We start from the raw sequence: 20,622 nt of genomic DNA, 5'->3' as shown, positions 1-20,622 counted from the left end.
GCCAGGGAGTGTTACCACTCCACCACGGCCTGGCACTGTGGTGGTCTTACTTGAACAGCCATGTCATCATTCTTGCTGGAAGCGGTTAAAACAGCGACACACCGGGATAGGGCGTCCAACAGAATCTGGTGGAAATGGGAGAGGGATATTTTTGGTGGACAATGTTATACACCAGAAAAGTATAAATGTAAGAATGTCGATCACAAAAGATGAACATTGTTGCAATATCTGAATTGTATTTATTAGCGCACACGGTTTCAAAACGTAGCAAAATGTTTTGCAACGGAAAATGAAAAACTAACATTTCTTATTGGACACCTCCCTGTTATAGTAATTTACTTCCATTGAATATGACCCTGATATGTGAACAGCCAGTAGTGTTGTTAGTTTTACCTCAATGCCGTGTTCTCTGCGGAGTTCCTCAGCGTTGAGGGCAGAGCAGTTGACCGTGTGGAAGGCCAGCTCGATTGCAGCTGGGAGCAGGGGGGAGCTCTTGGAGAACAGCTGCTCGTCACACGTCTCCATGGTGATGGTCTTGATGAGCATTGGGTAGCCGGCGTACTTGTAAGGTTCCAGTTCTGTCGACAAAGGATAACAAGAGCTTGCCTTAAAGGGATAGTTCACCCAATTTACAAAACAACATATTGGTTTATTTGGCCTGTAAGCAGTCTGGACAAGGTAAGATAGCAATCCAATCCTTTGGTTTTATTTACATGGCCACCGTCTCCAAATGCTAACCTTTTAGCATTTGCGTCCAAAAACCAATGCAAGTTAATATGCCCTGACATTATAATTGTTGTCTGTTTTTATGTCCAATTCACCTTAATAACATTAAAAAAATACAATACGACAGACAATGCAGAATGATGCAGAGAGTATTAGAATGTCAGACCTTGTTTGTGTCTGTTGAAGAGGATGCTCTGGGCTTTGAGGATGAGGATGATGTTCTCAGGGTCGGGGCCATCAATAATGCGGGCCGACTTGGTGCACAGGAACTCATAGGCCTTGTTCACCTTCTCAAACATGTCCTGAACACACAAAGAGACACAGCCTTGAACACACACAACTCTGAACAATGAAAATAAATACTCCAAGACAGGAGGGGAATACTGCTCAAACTCTGATGATAATAGCTATGCCCCAAATGGCATCCTAATCCCGATATCTATGGTCACTTTGAGTCAAAATGGACGCCGAGATCCACCGCTCAGATAAAAACATGACATAAAAACATAAGCCTATGCAACATAATCCAATTAAAAACAGTTCTGTAGCAACGGGGTTTGTGCAGTAGGCTATAGGCCCAATACATTATCACTGCATTTTGGCTACGCTTGAAGTGCCCTACATTGTTGTTATTCTCAGACCATTTCAAAATTATATTAAAAAACTTGTGGTATATGATCAAACTGGTAATAGAACAGTTGTATTACTTGTAAGGCACAGCCGAGTGGGCCTAATTTAAAATAAATTGCTTTGCTCAATGTCCCTCCGCTCTCCCTCCACTGAGACTGACCAAAAAGGGGACACTGTCTTCCAGCTGATGGGGAAACTCTAGTCACACCGCATTATTTCTGCCTCATGCACAAATTCATGTTGTAACTGCTATGACCAGAGAAAGTCATATCCCTCCATATGAAAAAAGACCCAAGTCGCTAACATGAATAATGCAAGCCTATCGATACACTCATTCGCTGCAGTGCTGGTTGTAGCGCGAGTAGGCAGCAGCACATTTTATGGCTTATAAAAGTGTTGAAAAAAAAGTGTTGACGGTGCAGAGTAAAAACTTAAACATGAACTCACTCATAGAAACAGCTGCTCTTTACAGTTTTTGTTGACAGGCTCTGTCTAGTTTTTAAATCTCACAGTATCAACACAGTATCAACTTTGCTGGCTGTAGGCTTATAGGTGCACTTGATTTGCTGTCCGGGCATACCGGAAAGGTGGAGTTTATAGCTTCAGACACATTAAATGGTTAAAAATGGGAACAAGTGCGCCTACCGCCAACAGTGTGAGACGAATAACAAAAAATAGTAATGTGAGGCTTTATCGTTGGGGTTTTTACAGAAATGTTTGGGGACCGACTAGGATGGTTGAAGGTCGACCAGGCACACAACACAGAAGGCCCAATAATATAGGGTCATGTTCATTTGGTCATGCGATGGAAAACATTTTTTTTTTAAACACATTTCAAGTTTTGTTCGTGACCACTGCCCTATATAGTGCACTACATAGGGAATAGGGTGCTACCTGGGAAGCAGCAATGGTAAGGTAACATACCCTGCCCTCTGGGTTCTTGTCCGGATGGTACTTCTGTGCCAGTCTGAAGTAGGCCTTCCTGATCTTACTCTCCTCATGCCTGTGGAAAAACAATTGTATAACAATCAGAAAATTTAAAATATTCCATCTACAGAGTACCAATATACATCTTGTAGAGGAGAGATGACAGAGGGAAGGGAGAAGCATATTTATCTTCATATATGAATGGCCACTTACTGTCCCTGACCCTTGGGCAGGATGAGGACTTCGTAGGCATCATCTACAGACATGGAGGGAGGCTTCTTCTCCACTTCCCTCTTCCAGGCCTCAAGGGCATCCTTCAGCAGCTTCACCTGCAGGGGGCAAAAGACCAATGATGATAGCACTATTAGGGTCTCCATCCCTTTCATATACACTTTTAGTATAGGTGCTGCAGTCAGAAACTCTTCCAAAACACACTTTCATTTGTCAATCAGCCTCTCACAAGCCCATTCTACCATCATATAGTTGCACGCACACACGCACAGTTAACATCAACATACGGGCTCTCGGATGGGCCAGTTCGGGAAGCGGTTGGCGTCACACAGGTGCCGGAGGTAATAGATGCTGCAGAAGAGCTCGTTGTCCAGCTGGGGGAAGCTGACCACGGGGATGGGGCAGTACTGGTAGAGGGCCCGCGTGTTGCTGTACAGCCGAGGGCTGAAGTCGGCCAGATGGGCCGCAATCTTCTCTATCATCATCCGCCTGGGAGGGGGGGTGACGAGGCAGATGTGTAGATGAGAGAGAGAGAGAGAGAGAGAGAGACTTGGTCCAAAAACATTCCTTCAACACCCATCTGGTCCTTCTAATCCGGTAAAAAGAAATCATTGGGGATAGTGCCTGAGATTTGATTCCAGACTGTGCAAAAGACCGTCAAAGGACAATAACAGCAAGCTTATGTCTACCTCATCTCACTGCTCCAGATGGCCTCTGGCGTGTCAAACTCTCCAAGGAAGATCTCGGAAAAGCGTTCTGCCTCGTAGTTTTCCAGGTAACACACCATGGCCTCGGGCAGGACCGGCCCCAGAACACTGCGCTGCACGATGTCTGTACCTTTGGCCTCGTCTGATTTAAAGGCCTGCTTCAGGTGAGTGTACTTCAGGAACCTAAAGGAAACCACAAGACATAATGTAGGCCAACAGAAAAATCATTAAAAACACATGGATGGATAGACACACACACGAAGTCAGAGGTTTACATACTGTTGGAGTCATTAAAACTTATTTTTCAACCACTAATTTCTTATTTTTCTATAGTTTTGGCAAGTCGGTCATGCGTGGATCGTAGTGTGTGCGTGAGTGTATGACATGTGTGTGTGTCTGGTTGCATCTCTCCACCAGTCTGACCTGGCCACAGGCAGCACATTGGAGCCGGTGTACATCATGATGAAGAAGAAGATGCCGGTGAGGTAGAGGCGTTGCAGGTTGGGGTTGTCCTGCATCACCAGGTACAGCACGTTGGCCACCTTCTCTACCAGGATGGGGTCAAAGGTCAGCAGCAGCTGATTGGAGAAGGGAGGAGGAAATAGTACACATATCATTACATTTTATTTAACCAGGAAGTGCCATTGAGGTCAGAAGACATCTTTCACAAGGGAGACCTGGGTCTACATTTAACTCTGTACATGTCAGGGCTCATAATCATAAAGCGTTTCAGAGTACGAGTACTGATCTAGGATAAGTTTGACCTCTTAGATTATAAACAATGGAGCGTGGTACCTGATCCTTATGAGATCCTTTATGAATACCAGTCCAGCTGGCTAAAGTGGTAGGATAGTGATTTGAATGACAACCAAACATGTGAATGTTATTAACTATGGGAGGGAGATGGAGCTGATAATAAGTTGGTTTCACTCACCTGGACAATGTGAGGGAGGCAGGTGTTGTCACTGATCATTCTCTTGATCTTGGGTAAGGGACGAATAATGGCATTGTCCTGGTCCCTGGGGAAAGACGGAGACATACTCACACTTTAAACTGGGTTTCAGTGAGAGACTAAATGAAAGAGGATAAAAGAGGGAGAAAATTAAAGTGAGAATGAAAGAGCAAGAGGGGGAATGAAAGATAAGAGAAAGAACGAAAGAAAGTAAGAGACATTGAGAGAGAACAGAAGTGGGGAAAAGGAGATAACTGATGATCTTCTCCCTACCTGCTGGGGTAGTAGGAGCACATGGTGATGAGCATGTTGAGGATGAGCGTGGCCAGGTCTGTTTCGTTCATCACTGCCTGCCCGCTGGCTAGCAGGCACCACTTGAGCTGGGGGATGGCATGCAGGGGGCGCCAGCTGTCCATGCCCTGGGCCCAGCACCGCGTCTTGGCCGTCAGCACTCCTGTGTTCCAGAATTCCTGCATCTGGAGCAGGGGGGGGGCACATGCATGTGTTCAGTCATAAAGATATCATACTTAGGGATAGTTCACCCATGTTACAAAATGTACCTTTTCATGGAGATACCAACAAAACTAATTAATGCAACTGGATCCAGATAATCAGACCTAAGAGCTTTCTTTTGAAGTAGAGCTAAGCCTTAGTCTGGGTTTGGCATTCAATAGAAACATACCTCTTCGAAGCTAAAGGGGCCCCTCCTCTCTTTGTCAGCGTTCCCAAAGTACCACTCCTTCTCGCTCTCCCTCTTCATGTCCGCCCCGGCCTCGATCACATTGCTCTGACAGACATGTTATTAGCATGAAACCAGACAGACTGGCCTGTTACTGAAGCATATAGCTGCCAAAATTAGAGTTGAATTCCAACAGCTATACGCTTCAATCACCTGTAACTGTATCAAAACATAACTTTCGATATGTGATGAGAAGAATATGCTACCATTTGGGTGTCAGACAGGGCAGCGGTAAAGACCTACCTGTAGTGGGACGGTGGCTCGGCTGGTGTGTAGGTGGGCCAGGGTGAGCAGGTCCACTAGGATGCGAACTCCATTGGAGTCCATCACCTCCTTCACATTTTTCTTGTTGAGAATGAGTTTGTTAAGGAAAAGGATCAGTCTGTCTCGTTCCAGTTTGTCTGTAGACTGTAAATACAGAGGGGGAGAGGGAGGAGTTACCATTTCAGAACTGTGCCAAAAGGAACTCTGACAGTGTGTGTGTGTGTGGCTTAGACGGCATATGTGTAATATGTCGAGTTCCCCTGTGTTTGGGAGGGGAAAAGCTGTGTAGCCTAGTGCTTGTTTGTGTTTATGAGTCTATTATCAACATTTTTTTAATCATGTATGGCAGTTTTTTTTATTTAAAAAAATATATATTTTACCCCCTTTTCCAATTTCGTGGTCTCAAACTGTTAGTAGTTACTATCTTGTCTCATCGCTACAACCGTATGGGCTCGGGAGAGACGAAGGTCGAAAGCCATGCGTCCTCCGAAACACAACCAAACCAAGCCGCACCGCTTCTTTAACACAGCGCGCATCCAACCCGGAAGCCAGCCGCACCAATGTGTTGGAGGAAACACTGTGCACCTGGCGACCTGGTTAGCGTGCACTGTGCCTTGCACAGGAGTCGTTGGTACGCGATGAGACAAGGATATCCCTACCAGCCAAACCCTCCCTAACCCGGACGACGCTAGGCCAATTGTGCGTCGCCCCACGGACCTCCAGGTCGCGGCCAGCTGCGACAGAGCCTGGGCGCGAACTGAGAGTCTCTGGTGCCCTAGACCACTGCGCCACCCGGGAGGCCCCATGTATGGCTGTTTTTTTACACTATGGCCTAAAATTAATTAATTAATGGGCAGAACATTATAATGTATATACAGGAATTTGATCAGTTAGGCATACGGTTCATGGAAAAATATTCAGATCTGGTAAAAGGCCAACATTTGGTCGTTTTAAATAGGCAAAAAAATTAATTAAATACTCTTTGGAACGTGACTATAGAAATTGAAACATTGTCATTTCAGCAGATGATCAACATCCATTTAGGGATATTGGATCCAAAAGCATAACTGTCGTCACTGGTGGTTAGTGCAACATAGTGCAGGTAATAAATTCAATGCAGTATTAGCCTTATATTTAACTAATGAACGATGGGTTATTACATACGGCAAAAAAGCATTTAGTCAGCCACCAATTGTGCAAGTTCTCCCACTGAAAAAGATGAGGCGCCTGTAATTTTCATCATAGGTACACTTCAACTATGACAGACAAAATGAGGGGGAAAGAAATCCAGAAAATCACATTGTAGGATTTTTTATGAATTTATTTGCAAATTATGGTGGAAAATAAGTATTTGGTCAATAACAAAAGTTTCTCAATACTTTGTTATTTACCCTTTGTTGGCAATGACAGAGGTCAAACTTTTTATGTAAGTCTTCACAAGGTTTTCACACACCGTTGCTGGTATTTTGGCCCATTCCTCCATGCAGATCTCCTCTTGAGCAATGATGTTTTGGGGCTGTTGCTGGGCAACACGGACTTTCAACTCCCTCCAAAGATTTTCTATGGAGTTGAGATCTGGAGACTGGATAGGCCACTCCAGGACCTTGAAATGCTGAAAGACCCAGCCACGTTTCATCTTCAATGCCCTTGCTGATGGAAGGAGGTTTTCACTCAAAATCTCACGATACATGGCCCCATTCATTCTTCCCTTTACACAGATCAGTCGTCCTGGCCCCTTTGCAGAAAAACAGCCCCAAAACATTATGTTTCCACCCCCATACTTCACAGTAGGTTATTTGGATGCAACTCAGCATGCTTTGTCCGCTAAACACGACGAGTTGAGTTTTTACCAAAAAGTTATATTTTGGTAAAAATTGATCCCACAGTTGATTTCTTCAAACCAAGCTGCTTACCTATTGCAGATTCAGTCTTCCCAGCCTGGTGCAGGTCTACAATTTTGTTTCTGGTGTCCTTTGACAGCTCTTTGGTCTTGGCCATAGTGGAGTTTGGAGTGTGACTGTTTGAAGTTATCAGTATAAAAGACGCCTGTCCACAAGTTCAAACAGGTGCCATTAATACAGGTAACGAGTGGAGGACAGAGAAGCCTCTTAAAGAAGAAGTTACAGGTCTGTGAGAGCCAGAAATCTTGCTTGTTTGTAGGTGACCATATACTTATTTTCCACCATAATTTGCAAATAAATAAATTTAAAAATCCTACAATGTGATTTTCTGGATTTTTTTTTCTCATTTTGTCTTGTCATAGTTGAAGTGTACCTATGATGAAAATTACAGGCCTCTCATCTTTTTAAGTGGGAGAACTTGCACAATTGGTGGCTGACTAAATACTTTTTTTCAATATATCCACATAATTTCCCCCCCTCATGATGCCATCTATTTTGTGAAGTGCACCTGTCCCTCCTGCAGCAAAGCACCCCTACAACATGATGCTGCCACCCCGTGCTTCACGGTAGGGATGTTGTTCTTCGGCTTGCAAGCATCCCCCTTTTTCCCCCAAACATAACGATGGTCATTATGGCCAAACAGTTCTATTTGTGTTTCATCAGACCAGAGGACATTTCTCCAAAAGGTACGATGGTCCTTTGCTGCTGTTCTGGGATTGATTTGCACTTCTCGCACCAAAATACGTTCATCTCTAGGAGACAGAATGCATCTCCTTCCTGAGCCGTATGACGGCTGCGTGGTCCCATGGTGTTTATACTTGCGTACTCTTGTTCGTACAGAGGAACGTGGTACCTTCAGGCGTCTGGACATTTCTCCCAAAGATGAACCAGACTTGTGGAAGTCTACAATATATTTTCTGAGGTCTTGGCTGATTTCCCCATGATGTTAAGCAAAGAGGCACTGAGTTAGAAGGTAGGCCTTGAATTCCATCCACAGGTACACCTCCAATTGACTTAATGGATGTCAATTTGCCTATCAGAAGCTTCTGAAGCCATGGCATCATTTTCTGGAATTGTCCAAGCTGTTAAAAAGGCATAGTCAACTTAGTGTATGTAAACTTCTGACCCACTGGAATTGTGATACAGTGAATTATAAGTGAAATAATCTGTCTGTAAACAATTGTTGGAAAATTGACTTGTGTAATGCACAAAGTATATGTCCTAACCGACTTGCCAAAACTATAGTTTGTTAACAAGAAATTTGTGGAGTGGTTGAAAAACAAGTTTTATTGACTACAGCCTAAGTGTATGTAAACTTCCCACTTCAACGGTACATACACACATACATACCAAATATACACACACCCGTTCAAAAGTTTGGGGTCACTTAGAAATGTTCTTGTTTTTGAAAGAAACGCACATTTTTTGTCCATTAAAATAACATCAAATTGATCAGAAATACAGTGTAGACATAGTTAATGTTGTAATTGACTATTGTGGCTGGAATCTGCAGATTTTATATGGAAAATCTACATAGGCTTACAGAGGACAATTATCAGCAACCATCACCCCTGTGTTCCAATGGCACGTTGTGTTAGCTAATCCAAGTTTATCATTTTAAAAGGCTAATTGATCATTAGAAAACACTTTGGTTAGCACAGCTGAAAATTGTGCTATACAACTGGCCTTCTTTAGACTAGTTGAGTATCAGGAACATCAACATTTGTGGGTTCGATTACAGGCTCAAAATGGCCAGAAACAAATAACTTTCTCTTGAACCTTGTCAGTCTATTCTTGTTCTGAGAAATAAAGGCTATTCCATGTGAGTAATTGCAAAGAAACTGAAAATCTCGTACAACGCTGTGTACTACTCCCTTCACAGAACAGCGCAAACTGGCCCTGCCCTAACCAGAATAGAAAGAGCAGTGGGAAACTGAGCAAGAATACATTAGAGTGTCTAGTTCGAGAAACAGATGAAGAGGCGACTCTGGGATGCTGGCCTTCTAGGCAGAGTTCCTCTGTCCAGTGTCTGAGTCATTTTGCCCATCTTAATCTTTTATTTTTATTGGCCAGTCTAAGATATGGTTTTTCTTTGCAACTCTGCCTAGATGGCCATGTCTGACAAATTCTCTAAAACAACATTGGAGAGAAATGAAAATTCAATTATTTGGCAACAGCTCTGGTGGACATTCCTCACTTAGCATGCCAATTGCAAGCTCCCTCAACATTTTTTGACATCTGTGGCATTGAGTTGTGACAAAACTGCACATTTTAGAGTGGCCTTTTACTGTCCCCAGCACAAGGTGCACCTGTGTACTGATCATGCTGTTTAATCAGCTTCTTGATATGCCACACCTGTCAGGTGGATGGATCATCTTATAGCAAAGGAGAAATGCTCACTAACAGCTTTTTGTGCGTATGGAACATTTCTGGGATCTTTTATTTCAGCTCATGAAACATGAGACCAACACTTTACATGTTGCGTTTAAGTTTGGTTCAGTATATAATGATTACTATGCATTAGCCTACAAGCTATATATTTTAGATTGATATAAAACTGGTATTTTATTAGATAGCCTTCAGCTTTCATGTAGTGAGTTTCCCAGCCAAGCCAACCCCCGCCGATGTGTTTTTGCGGGGCCAAGTGTGCACTGCAATTGAGTTCTTTTGGCTGAACCATTCATGCAAAAATGTTGCGCTATAAAGCTTCAGTTTGCTATACTGCTTCGGCTATACTGCTTTGGTTTGTCTGTGTCAGCACCACTGACCCGGTCCAGCATGCCCATGATGTACTTGGTGTCAGTGAAGGGGCCAATCTCATTGCAGCACTTCCCATAGACGATAGTGAGGGCCTGTAGGCACAGGCACTTCATGGTGACTTTGGGTGTGAGCAGGAAACGGTGGTAGAGCTCATTGAAGAACTCATACCTAAGAGAGGGAAACAGAGAGAGAGCACGATAAAGAGAGTGATGTATGGACGGAGGAATATTGTGATTGAAACGTTTACTTTGGAAAAATGTAACAATTGAAACATTTTAAGTTATGCCTTTCAATTGGATGCAAGAGTAACATTGTCATTAGACGGCTGATCATGTCGTAGGTAGCGGATATCTTACGATCTCTTGATGGACCCCGACTCGTCCGTCTGATCCTCTTCCAGCAGCAGACGCAGGTAATAATCACCAATCTTGATCTCATCTGAAAGGCACTCGTACTTGACCTGCAACACACACACACGCAAAAGCACACAACCCACACACACACGTTAGCTACCAATCCACATGCTGTGTGGATTAATGATCATATCATCGTAATTTGGTTTGAACCATGACCTCAAACTCCTGGTGGTTCCAGGAAATGACGCTAGCATTGCCCAGCTCGCGGTCTACACCAAAGGCCCTCATCTCTCCCTCCAGAGCATCCCGCAGCTCCTCCCGTGTCTTCAGGTTCCAGATGAGGTTGGGCCGTGAGTGGTCCAACTGGAACCTGCGACAAAGGAGAACCAGAGATGGGACTACTTATCCAAAACCAAAATCAATCACTTTTCATGCATTGATTGAATTTATTTCAAAATTTAAAGTAGAAGGCTGCTCCAGATAGAGAAACATTTATATACATGAAAAATTATCGAGGGCAAAACACAATTAAGCCTATACTAGTAAGAAAGCCATTATGTGAGTACGTGACCAAGTGTAGCTACCTGTAGTAGAAGAGCTCCCAATTGGCTTCAATCTTGATCCTTTGTCTCCTCTTCCTCAGAATGACAGGCTTTTGGTTGGGGTTCTATAGAAGAGCAGCCAAGAACAATGTCAGTCAGTCACTACTACACATTCTCTCTGGGTTGTTGGACAACTGCTCTACATGAAAGGATAAGACAATGTGAGTGGATGCCATGATTATGACACCAGTCACACCAGCGTTCATGGTAGCCTGAGTGCCAGTCTTTTTGTGCTATCATGGCAACTCCCTGTCACTCATTGTCATACAAAATTGTCATGTTTGGCTTGATAATGACAGTAATTGAGTTGGCAAGGGCACATACAGATCTGGATCTAGACTACGTTAAATGTACAACAGTCAAACAGATGATAGATAAAAACAAATACGAAGGTATGGCATGTATTGGGGCAGCAGGGTAGCCTAGTGGTTAGAGCGTTGGACTAGTAACCGGAAGGTTGCAAGTTCAAACCCCCGAGCTGACAAGGTACAAATCTGTCGTTCTGCCCCTGAACAGGCAGTTAACCCACTGTTCCTAGGCAGTCATTGAAAATAAGAATTTGTTCTTAACTGACTTGCCTGGTTAAATAAAGGTAAAATAAATAAAAAATTGAATAGTGATGGGGGAAAAAATGTATAGTTACATATCGGGATATTTTTTTATTTGATTTTTGTGACTAAATCTTTAATTTTTTGTTGTTGGGGGGGGGGGGCTACATGCACAATACACCAATTCATATAATTGAATAGTTAGCGTGCATCAAAGAGCGAATCGGTCATCAAGGCAAAGGGTGGCTACTTTGAAGAAACTCAAATATATTTTCATTTGTTTAACACTTTTAATTGGTTACTCCAATGGGATCACCTTGCCTGCAACTTCTAGTTATTCTGAATGGAACCGAGCAGGCACTGCCTGTTATTACTATGTCTGAGGGATTGGCATATAGAATTTAAAATCATATTAATGAAATTGGAGCCAAGTTCCATATTATCCAACACCGATCAAAGATATGACCATTCTAGTCTATCAAATAATTTTTCTACGTCGAGAGATCGAACTGCCCATGGAGCATTGGTTTCTGATGAAGCATGTAATGGAGGTTGGCTTTTTTGAACAAATACGCTTTGGGGACAGGACGACAGAATTTTTGAAAAATGTTCATATCTGTGTTTATCACAGATAGAGAGCGATAGTGAGCGCACTGGGTGGTGTCATGAACCTTTAATTTTATATATTTTTTAAAATAAAAGCTAAATTAGTGCTGTATTTACGCCCCTTCCAAATAAACCTTTGTGAACGGCTGTGTTTATCATTTCAAGTAACAGTGGATCTAATTGGTTCCAACATTTGAAATTGACCTCAGGCGGAATAACGTCACAACCAGGTGATTTGCCTTTATTCATGTTATCCAATGCCCCTTTGAGTTCATAGAGAGAGACTTGTGGGCTCTCAAGCTGGCTTCCTCTGTTGAAAGAGGAGATCTTATCTCTTTAAAAAGAAGACTTGATCTGACTGGATTTACAAACAGAGGTGTACAATTTGTTCTAGAAAAGGGAGAATCTTCGGTTGATTAATTTAGGTTCTGATAGTAATTCACCTGTGACAGATTCAATAGTGGCAATATCCGCTAATTGGTCATTACTGCAAAGCTTGTTTGACAGTAGACAATATTATTTTTGAAGTCAAGTCATATTGACAATATCACAATATTATTGGCTGTTGACTATACCTGCCCCTACTCCAGTGCTTTTCCTTCATAACTTGTTCCCCATCTTTTTTACTTTAAATAGGGAGCAAATTCCTTTTCAGCACTTTTATTTCCATGACTGATTAAAACTAGTTCTCGCATGGCTCTATCTTGTCCCTCTGTAGCAGACATATGGTGAGTAATATGTTTGAACATCTAATCTCAATAAAATCACAGTATCAAATCGCAATACATTTATTGACCAGATCAGTCACTCAATATAGTCTTCGTTCAGTCACTGCTCCTAAATTGTTCCTAAGGCTAGAACTGAGATGGGGAAACAATCTTTCTCCCATAATGCCCATTCATCCTGGAACATGCTTCAGAAGATTTTAAAGTTAGGGCAGTTAGTGTCCTTGCCTGTTTTTAAGACTCTGATCGACAACACTGTTTGTGATAACTGCAGTTGTTTCTAATCTTCAATTGTATCTTTAACTTGTGACACTGACTTTTGTGTGTATTCTGTATTTTTCTGTAACGTTTTATGGACACGCTGCTATTTCCCTGTTTTGCCTTCTTGCCAGGTCACCCTCCCAAAATAGGTTTAAAACCTCAATGGGTTTTAACCTGGTTAAATAAATAAAAATTAATCACAAAAATGTTTTACTGTATTGATAAATTCAAATGGACGGACAACATTAAATGTCACTGACCACCAGGTGAAAAATACTATCATGATAACAAACACCAACAAAAACACAAACTTCGTCATAAACAGTGACAAAATCGAAATACAGAGATGGGATCACAAAACATAATGTGTTGCATGAGCTCTAAATGATTGACAGGTAAGAGGGGGAGGGGTCAAGAGGGAGGATGAGGGGGTCAGTTCTACTTACCAGGTTATTTCTGTCCTGCTGCATTTCATTGACAGCCGAGAACCACAACAGGCAAGAGAGGGAGCATGGGGGCAAGAGACAGAGAGATTATTGGTCCTCAGTTGGATCAAACAGAGATGCTTCTCAATGGCGTTAGGTCATCTGCATCATAATCCAAATCTTCATCGACAAAAACAGTCTCCAGTCCAAATTCACCCACATTTTTATCAAATTAGTAAGATTTAAATGCAAATAATAACAGTTGTGGTAGTGATTTGAGTGTTTTGTGGTGATTGGTTGGCAAATAAAAGTCAATTCAATTATTGATTTGAGCTGGGATCACCTATACCCAGATTAAGCCTTTAAAAATTGTCTCATTCAGAATATGCACTAATAAGTTCCTTTTTATCTTAGCAGATTAAGAAAAACTAGTGTGATGAGAAAATCCCAGGAAAATGCCAAATTATTAAGGATAGGTGAACTTTGGTTTGTGGCAGCGTCATGGACCAGTTGATATAATTTGATTAAAGATTTGAAGGGAAGCCAGAGCAGAGGCAGCTGTGTCCCGTACAGGAGGACAAAGAGTGTCTTCTGTTAATGACTGACCCGGTCAGATGGTCTACTCTACGCAACGACACAAATTAGTCCTAACAAGACTTGTAATTTGTTACACTAACTCTGTTACTGTAAATGCTTGCATTACATTCTGTCACCATAAGATACGGTGTTATTCATCATTCATACACTTACTCTCCCAAAGTTGAAGTCATTACACTTTAAAACCACACCTTTTTTTCAATTTTCACCTAAAATGACATACCTAAATCTAACTGCCTGTAGCCCAGGCCCTGAAGCAAGGATATGTATATTCCTGATACCATTTGAAAGAAAACACTTTGAAGTTTGTGGAAATGTGAAATGAATGTAGGAGAATAACACATTAGATATGGTAAAAAAATAATTTAAAAAACATTTTTGTTCTCTTTGTACTGTCATCTTTGAAATGCAAGAGAAAGGCAATAATGTATTATTCCAGCCCAGGCACAATTTAGATTTTGGCCAATAGATGGCAGCAGTGTACATGCAAAGTTTAAGACTGCCCAAATGTGCCTAGTTGGTTTTACATTTACATTTAAGTCATTTAGCAGACGCTCTTATCCAGAGCGACTTACTTGTCAAATTCATAACTGTGCACTCTCCTCAAACAATAGCATGGTATTATTTAACTGTAAAAGCTAATGTAAATTGGACAGTGCAGTTAGATTAAGAAGAATTTAAGCTTTCTGCCAAAATCAGATATGTCTGTGTCCTGGGAAATGTTCTTGTTACCTCATGTTAATCGCATTAGCCTACGTTAGCTCAACTGTCCAGCGGGGGGACCCACCGATCCTGTAGAGGCTTTAAAAAAGATTTCTGTGGATCCCTCTGACACACATAGACAAGCAGAGACACCACACATGAAGTAAGCAGTGCATATGCTAGCCATGGGCTCCCGAGTAGCACAGCGGTCTAAGGCACTGCATCTCAGTGCTAGAGGCTTCACTACAGACCCTGGTTCGATTCCAGGCTGCATCACATCTGGCCGTGATTGGGAGTCCCATAAGGAGGAGCACAATTGGCCCAGCGTCGTGCGGAGTAACAAATACAAATTTATTCTTAACTTCTTTGGGGCAGAGGGCAATATTTTCACATCCGGATGAAAAGCGTGTCCAAAGTAAACAGCCTGCTACTCTGGCTCAGAAGCCAGGAAATGCATATTATTAGAAGATTTGGATAGAAAACACTCTGAAGTTTGGAAAACTGTTTGAATGATTCGGAGTATAACAGAACTTATTTGGCAGGCGAAACCCCGAGGACAAACCATCCAGGAATTTTTTCTAGTGAGGTCACTCTTTCCAATGGGTTTTCATTGGGAATCTATAATTCTAAGGCAGGGGCTTGCAGTTCCCATCGCTTCCACTGGATGTCAACAGTCTTTAGAAATTGGTTGAGGTTTTTAATTTGTGTAATGAAGAAGTACGGCCATCCAAAACAAGGGTAATTTGACATGTACTGTTAGATAGAGGCGCGTGACCAGAAATGCTCGCTACACTTTGTTATCATCCTGTATTGAACGCTGTGTATCCAGTCTTCAATTTTATTGATTATTTACGTTAAAAAAATACCTAAAGTTGTATTACAAAAGTAGTTTGAAATGTTTAGACAATGCTTACAGGTAAATTTTGAGATATTTTGTAGTCACGTTGCGCAAGTTGGAACCGGTGTTTTTCTGGATCAAACGAGCCAAATAAATGGACATGTTGGATATATATCGACGGAAACAAAAAGGACCATTTGTGATGTTTATGGGACATATTGGAGTGCCAACAGAAGAAGCTCGTCAAAGGCATGAATATTTTATTTCTGTGTTGTGTCGCGCCTGCAGGGTTGAAATATGCTTTTCCCTCTTTGTTTACTGGGGTGCTATCCTCAGATAATAGCATCGTTTACTTTCGCCGTAAAGCATTTTTGAAATGTGAGAGGTTGACTGGATTCACAGCAAGTGTAGCTTTCATTTGTTATATTGAATGTGTGATTTCACCCAAGTTGAATTTTTATAGTAATTTATTTGAATTTGGCGCACTGCATTTTCACTGGATGTTGGCCAGGTGGGACGCTACCGTCCCACATATCCCAGAGGTTAATGCAACCCGCTGTGTCAGATTTTTTTTAAACTTTACGGAAAAAGCATAATCTGAGAGCGGCGCTCAGAGCCCAAACCAGCCAGAGAAATATCCACCATCCACCATATAAATATTCACGTACCTTTGATGATCTTCATCAGAATGCACTCCCAGGAATCGCAGTTCCACAATAAATGCTTGTTTTGTTTCGATAATGTCCATCATTTATGTCCATTTATGTCCAAATAACTTCTTTTGTTTGATAAACAAATCCAAAAGCGCGTTCTAGTCCATTCGGATGAAAAGTTTAAAAAGTTATATTACAGGTCTTAGAAACTTGTCAAACTAAGTATAGAATCAATCTTTAGTATGTTTTTAGCATAAATGTTCAATAATGTTACAACCAGAGAATTACATTGACTGTAGAAAAGCAATGGAACGAAAGATACCTCTCATGTGAAAGCGCATGACTGAGAATGAGGCTGCTGGCAGACCCCTTAGTCAAACAGCTCTCATCCGGCCCCCTTTCACAGCAGCAGCCTGAAACAACGTTCTAAAGACGGTTGACATCTAGTGGAAGCCTTAGGAAGTGCAAAATAACCCATATCCCACTGTGTATTCAATAGGGGTGAGTTAAACTACAAAACTCAGATTTCCCACTTCCTTTTTTGACTGCCATATGAGTCCTGTTATACTCACAGACATCATTCAAACAGTTTCAGAAACTTCAGGGTGTTTTCTATCCAATACTAACAATAATAATAATATGCATGTATTAGCATCGGACTGAGTAGGAGGCAGTTCACTCTGGGCACGCTATTCATCCAAAAGAGAAAATGCTGCCCCCTATCCCAAAGAGGTTAAGTAACTTACAAAGTTTAAATAAAACATTTACTGATAAAATATCTGCTCAGTGGCCTCATATAACAGCATAGAAAACGGTTTGTTAGAATGTAGTTCAAAACCCACAGGTTGCCCGAGTGTCTCCCCCAAGCCAGGTAATGGCAATGCTGCTGGATGTTAGCCATGCTAACTGGTACTACAGTACCTGGGCCAGAATGAAGCCCCTGAATGGGGAAGAAAAGTGAGCAGCGAGTTCCTCTCCTCACCTCCTTCTGGGCAATGCCCATCTTGTCCCTCCAGTGCATCAGCACAATGTCAGCCTTCTCCTTGGCAAACTTCTCTACCTCTTTGGCTGCTTTGCCCGCCACCCGCTGCCAGTCAGGCACCTTTTGCCGACCAAACTGGTCCTGTATTCGACAAACAGAGAAAAATATACAGTACTGCTAACATACAAGCACACATTCATTTCTAAAAAGGTACCACAGTAGAGTGGGTACAGGGGAATTTGGGCAAGTGTCTCTACAACAGGTTACCGTGGCGATCTTGACGTTGTCTCGGATGTGCATCCTGTCCACATCTTTCTCCGGAACGGGATCAAGGCTGTCCAGGTATGCCAGCAGCCCCGTCGGCTGAGGGGAGAGAGAGATGGAGAGAATGTACACAATATCAATTTCCCTGCCCCTGACAGTATGGATGGTACACAAGTGAAGTGCCTGAACACCTGTCTAGAGCCTCACCAGTATTCTCTTGAGGAGGTTCATGGCAATGGGGTTCTCTGCAGTCCACAGGCCCACAAGGTGACGACTTAGCTGCCTGTGGGAAAACAGTTAAAAAACCATGAGTGAGTTTGTCAGAATCCTAAATTGAGATAAAGATATTTGGACTTTTGAGTAAATCATGCATGGATGTTATGGGAGATTTGTGTATAAATCTGAAGCAAACAGATTTCGACCCATTGTCCTTTACCTGTTGGTGAGCATCCTCTGGTCTGAGCTGACGGTGAACATGGAGGTGTGTAGGTGTCTGGGCAGTGCCCCCTCACTCAGAGCCAGCTCCTGCATCTTAGTGGCTATCTCCTTATCCCCCTCCTTATAAACAAAACAAATATTAATCTTGATCATCCCCAATACGATCACCAAAATTATTATATTTTTCATATCAAGTCCTGCTCCCCCAGCCTCACCTCAATGATGGCCTTCATGACCAGGCCTGCTCCCTTCACAATGGCCATAGAGGGGTGCTAACAAAAAACAAAAAAAAGTCACATACCTTATACAAAGCAAGTCATACAAAGACACTGTGTAGACGCTCCTTTTCAATTTGTCTTTTCGTTTTACCCACCTCTACCTTTTACCCTCTTTCACTAATTGTTTTTCCTTGTTAGGAAAAGTCATAAAATCCACAATCCTCCCATCATTTACCCTTTCCCTTAGTCTGAAATCCAAACAAATAAATGAGCATATCCGTTGCATTCCATACTACCTTTCTCTCACACCTCCTAGCTACCTGGAAGAGTTTGAAGAGGCTGCGTCCGTTGGAGGCCACCATCTCTAGCAGCATATCAAACTGCTGACCCTCGCTGGTCTCGCTGTAGGGGGCGCACAGGGCAAAGGTCAGGAAGTCTAGCAGCGAGCTGATCACCAGTGCCCCTGTGCCGTGTTCCTAGAGGGAGGGTAGAGAAGTGGAAGAAAGAAGAATGTAAAGAAGACTGTCAATAAAGAACGAAGATGGCTTCCTTTGGTTTACTGCCGTGTTTCGGGACGACCAACAAAAAAAGGTTAGTAGAGGTTGAGGCTGACACACGTACCACGTTGCTGACAAACTTCTCTAGAAGGTTCTCCAGGAATTTCTTGGAAGACATCAGTGACGCCTTGTTCAGTTGCTCCTGACGCAGGTCGTAGTCATCATGCATCGGCTGCAAATTAAAATAGCTATTCAATTGAAATTTCTCAATTTAAAATTGTGCATTAACAAAAGTAGTCACAGTCCGTGTACGGTCATGTCGCCACACCAATATTGTGTGTAAGATAGTGTGTGTGCGCTTTCAGTACCTGCTCAGGGAATGCAAATGGCACTTACACACATAAGAGCACAGAGCATGTCTATGGCGGCGTGCGTCACTCCGTTGTTGTTCCTCTTCAGAGCTTTCACCGTTTTCACCCCCAACTTCTCCCGGAACCTGCAAAACACACACACACACACACAGATTATACTAGAGAGACTCACTCATTCATTTCATTGACATGATAGGGAGACAAGGGGGACAGTCATTGACACTGGAAATTCAAAAAGGGCCTTTGATACAAGAATATATTTTTCAATGAGTCTGTGGGTTTATTCTCAATTCCACAGGAACCAAGAATAGAAATACACATCCTCTCATACATCTCAGTGACCCCAGAGGAGAGAGAGAGAGATAGTGTCCTGGATATATGAGAGAGAAAGAGAGACCCAGTTCAGAGAGAGAGAGAACAAAATAGAGAGAGATAAGCAAACTGTACACAGGCAGACAGAGGTGAAGAAGAGATGGACAGATGACATCACTTCTCTTTTGCTCTCCCAGTGTTTGAGACACATGAAAGGAGAGTAGTAGACAGATGAAAGGAGAGCAGACAGATAGCAGGTTAGCCAGCCAGAGACAGACAGCAGGCCAGAGAGACAGAAACAGAGCAACCGGCAGAGGCAGACAGACGTAGTCGGTCAGTGAGTCAGACAGAGGAGGTTAGACAGACAAGAGGCAGAGAAGGAGGGAAAACTGAGATGTATGGATTCATATTTACGTTCCATCTGTGAATCCAGACCCTTGACCAGACCTTGGAATGACAGAGTATGTCTGTTACCTACACGCTTACCACAACACTAATACACAACACTGCATAGCAATAATTAGTAGGAGAGGGGGTGGAAAGAGAAGAAGGATAGGGAGAATGTAGCAGTGGTGGGGAGAGATAAGAACAATTAGACAGTCAGAGCTTTGAAGGAGAGAGAGAGGGGTAGTGAGAAGTCAGGAAGAAATGTTAGCAGTGTGTGTGTGTTTTGATGCCTTACTTGGGCAGCTGTGTGAAGGCCTGGAAACCTGCCTTGGAGGCTACGAGGCGTCGGATGGCGTGAAAGTGACTCTCCAGCTCGGCGTTGAGGCCCGGCAGCTCACACTCCTGGGACAGCAGGGCCAAGATGGCATTACTGATCAGCTTCTCCTTGTTCTCTGAAAACAGACCCTGAGAGACGGCCGGAGGAAAGGAGTGTTAAGGTAGGCCTAATACACTTACAGACAAGACACACTCTCCTTGGTAGGCTTGAACACTCACGTCTTGGGTGACTGCATGCAGCACACCGCTGTAGGATACGTTAGCGTTGAATCTGAACACTGCGTCTGCAAAGCTTCCATCTGAGAAGGACAGACAGAGACACTTTGTCAAACTAGTTCTCATCCGAGCCTGAAAGTTAAAGCCTGGTCCGACATTACATAAATTAAATGAGCAGAGCGCAAAAAAGGAAGATTTCTAGAAAAAAGTATATTGATTTAAACTGGTGTTGAGAACAATGCGGCGGAGGCGGGCTGAAGCTGAGTGAGGAGACGAGGAAACAGCCCTTGGGCACTGGTTCTCAATCCTGGTCCTGGGGACCCAAAGGGTTGCACATTTTTGTTTTTGCCCTAGCACTACACAGCTGATTTAAATTATCAGCTCATCATGAGGCTTTGAATCAGGTTTGTAGTGCTAGAGCAAAAATAAAAATGTGCACCCCTTTGGGTCC

The 20,622-nt window shown here is 42.8% G+C and overlaps 1 protein-coding gene across 1 annotated transcript in view; it reads right to left on the bottom strand.

The window, feature by feature from the left end:
• Positions 1-20,622, bottom strand: part of LOC123991051 (dnaJ homolog subfamily C member 13-like) — a 60,150-nt gene that overhangs the window by 11,396 nt on the left and 28,132 nt on the right. The window contains exons 11-38 of the mRNA XM_046292194.1: positions 20,175-20,254; positions 19,915-20,084; positions 19,647-19,679; positions 18,946-19,045; positions 18,674-18,781; positions 18,373-18,528; positions 18,050-18,106; positions 17,833-17,954; positions 17,604-17,679; positions 17,400-17,495; positions 17,133-17,273; positions 13,382-13,399; positions 10,778-10,860; positions 10,410-10,563; positions 10,194-10,297; positions 9,846-10,005; positions 5,156-5,320; positions 4,856-4,960; positions 4,447-4,649; positions 4,156-4,240; positions 3,645-3,799; positions 3,204-3,404; positions 2,802-3,003; positions 2,497-2,612; positions 2,281-2,359; positions 893-1,028; positions 394-578; positions 51-125 (exon numbers count right to left, since the gene is read on the bottom strand). Of these exons, the coding sequence (XP_046148150.1) occupies positions 51-125; positions 394-578; positions 893-1,028; positions 2,281-2,359; positions 2,497-2,612; positions 2,802-3,003; positions 3,204-3,404; positions 3,645-3,799; positions 4,156-4,240; positions 4,447-4,649; positions 4,856-4,960; positions 5,156-5,320; positions 9,846-10,005; positions 10,194-10,297; positions 10,410-10,563; positions 10,778-10,860; positions 13,382-13,399; positions 17,133-17,273; positions 17,400-17,495; positions 17,604-17,679; positions 17,833-17,954; positions 18,050-18,106; positions 18,373-18,528; positions 18,674-18,781; positions 18,946-19,045; positions 19,647-19,679; positions 19,915-20,084; positions 20,175-20,254 (3,365 nt within the window). The remainder of the gene's footprint in view (positions 1-50; positions 126-393; positions 579-892; positions 1,029-2,280; positions 2,360-2,496; positions 2,613-2,801; positions 3,004-3,203; positions 3,405-3,644; positions 3,800-4,155; positions 4,241-4,446; positions 4,650-4,855; positions 4,961-5,155; positions 5,321-9,845; positions 10,006-10,193; positions 10,298-10,409; positions 10,564-10,777; positions 10,861-13,381; positions 13,400-17,132; positions 17,274-17,399; positions 17,496-17,603; positions 17,680-17,832; positions 17,955-18,049; positions 18,107-18,372; positions 18,529-18,673; positions 18,782-18,945; positions 19,046-19,646; positions 19,680-19,914; positions 20,085-20,174; positions 20,255-20,622) is intronic.

This window comes from Oncorhynchus gorbuscha, linkage group LG12, assembly GCF_021184085.1.
Source record: "Oncorhynchus gorbuscha isolate QuinsamMale2020 ecotype Even-year linkage group LG12, OgorEven_v1.0, whole genome shotgun sequence".
In the NCBI taxonomy this organism is placed as follows: Eukaryota; Metazoa; Chordata; class Actinopteri; order Salmoniformes; family Salmonidae; genus Oncorhynchus; species Oncorhynchus gorbuscha.
Note: the sequence above shows the minus strand (reverse complement) of the source record. Positions and strands in the feature narration are given on the sequence as shown.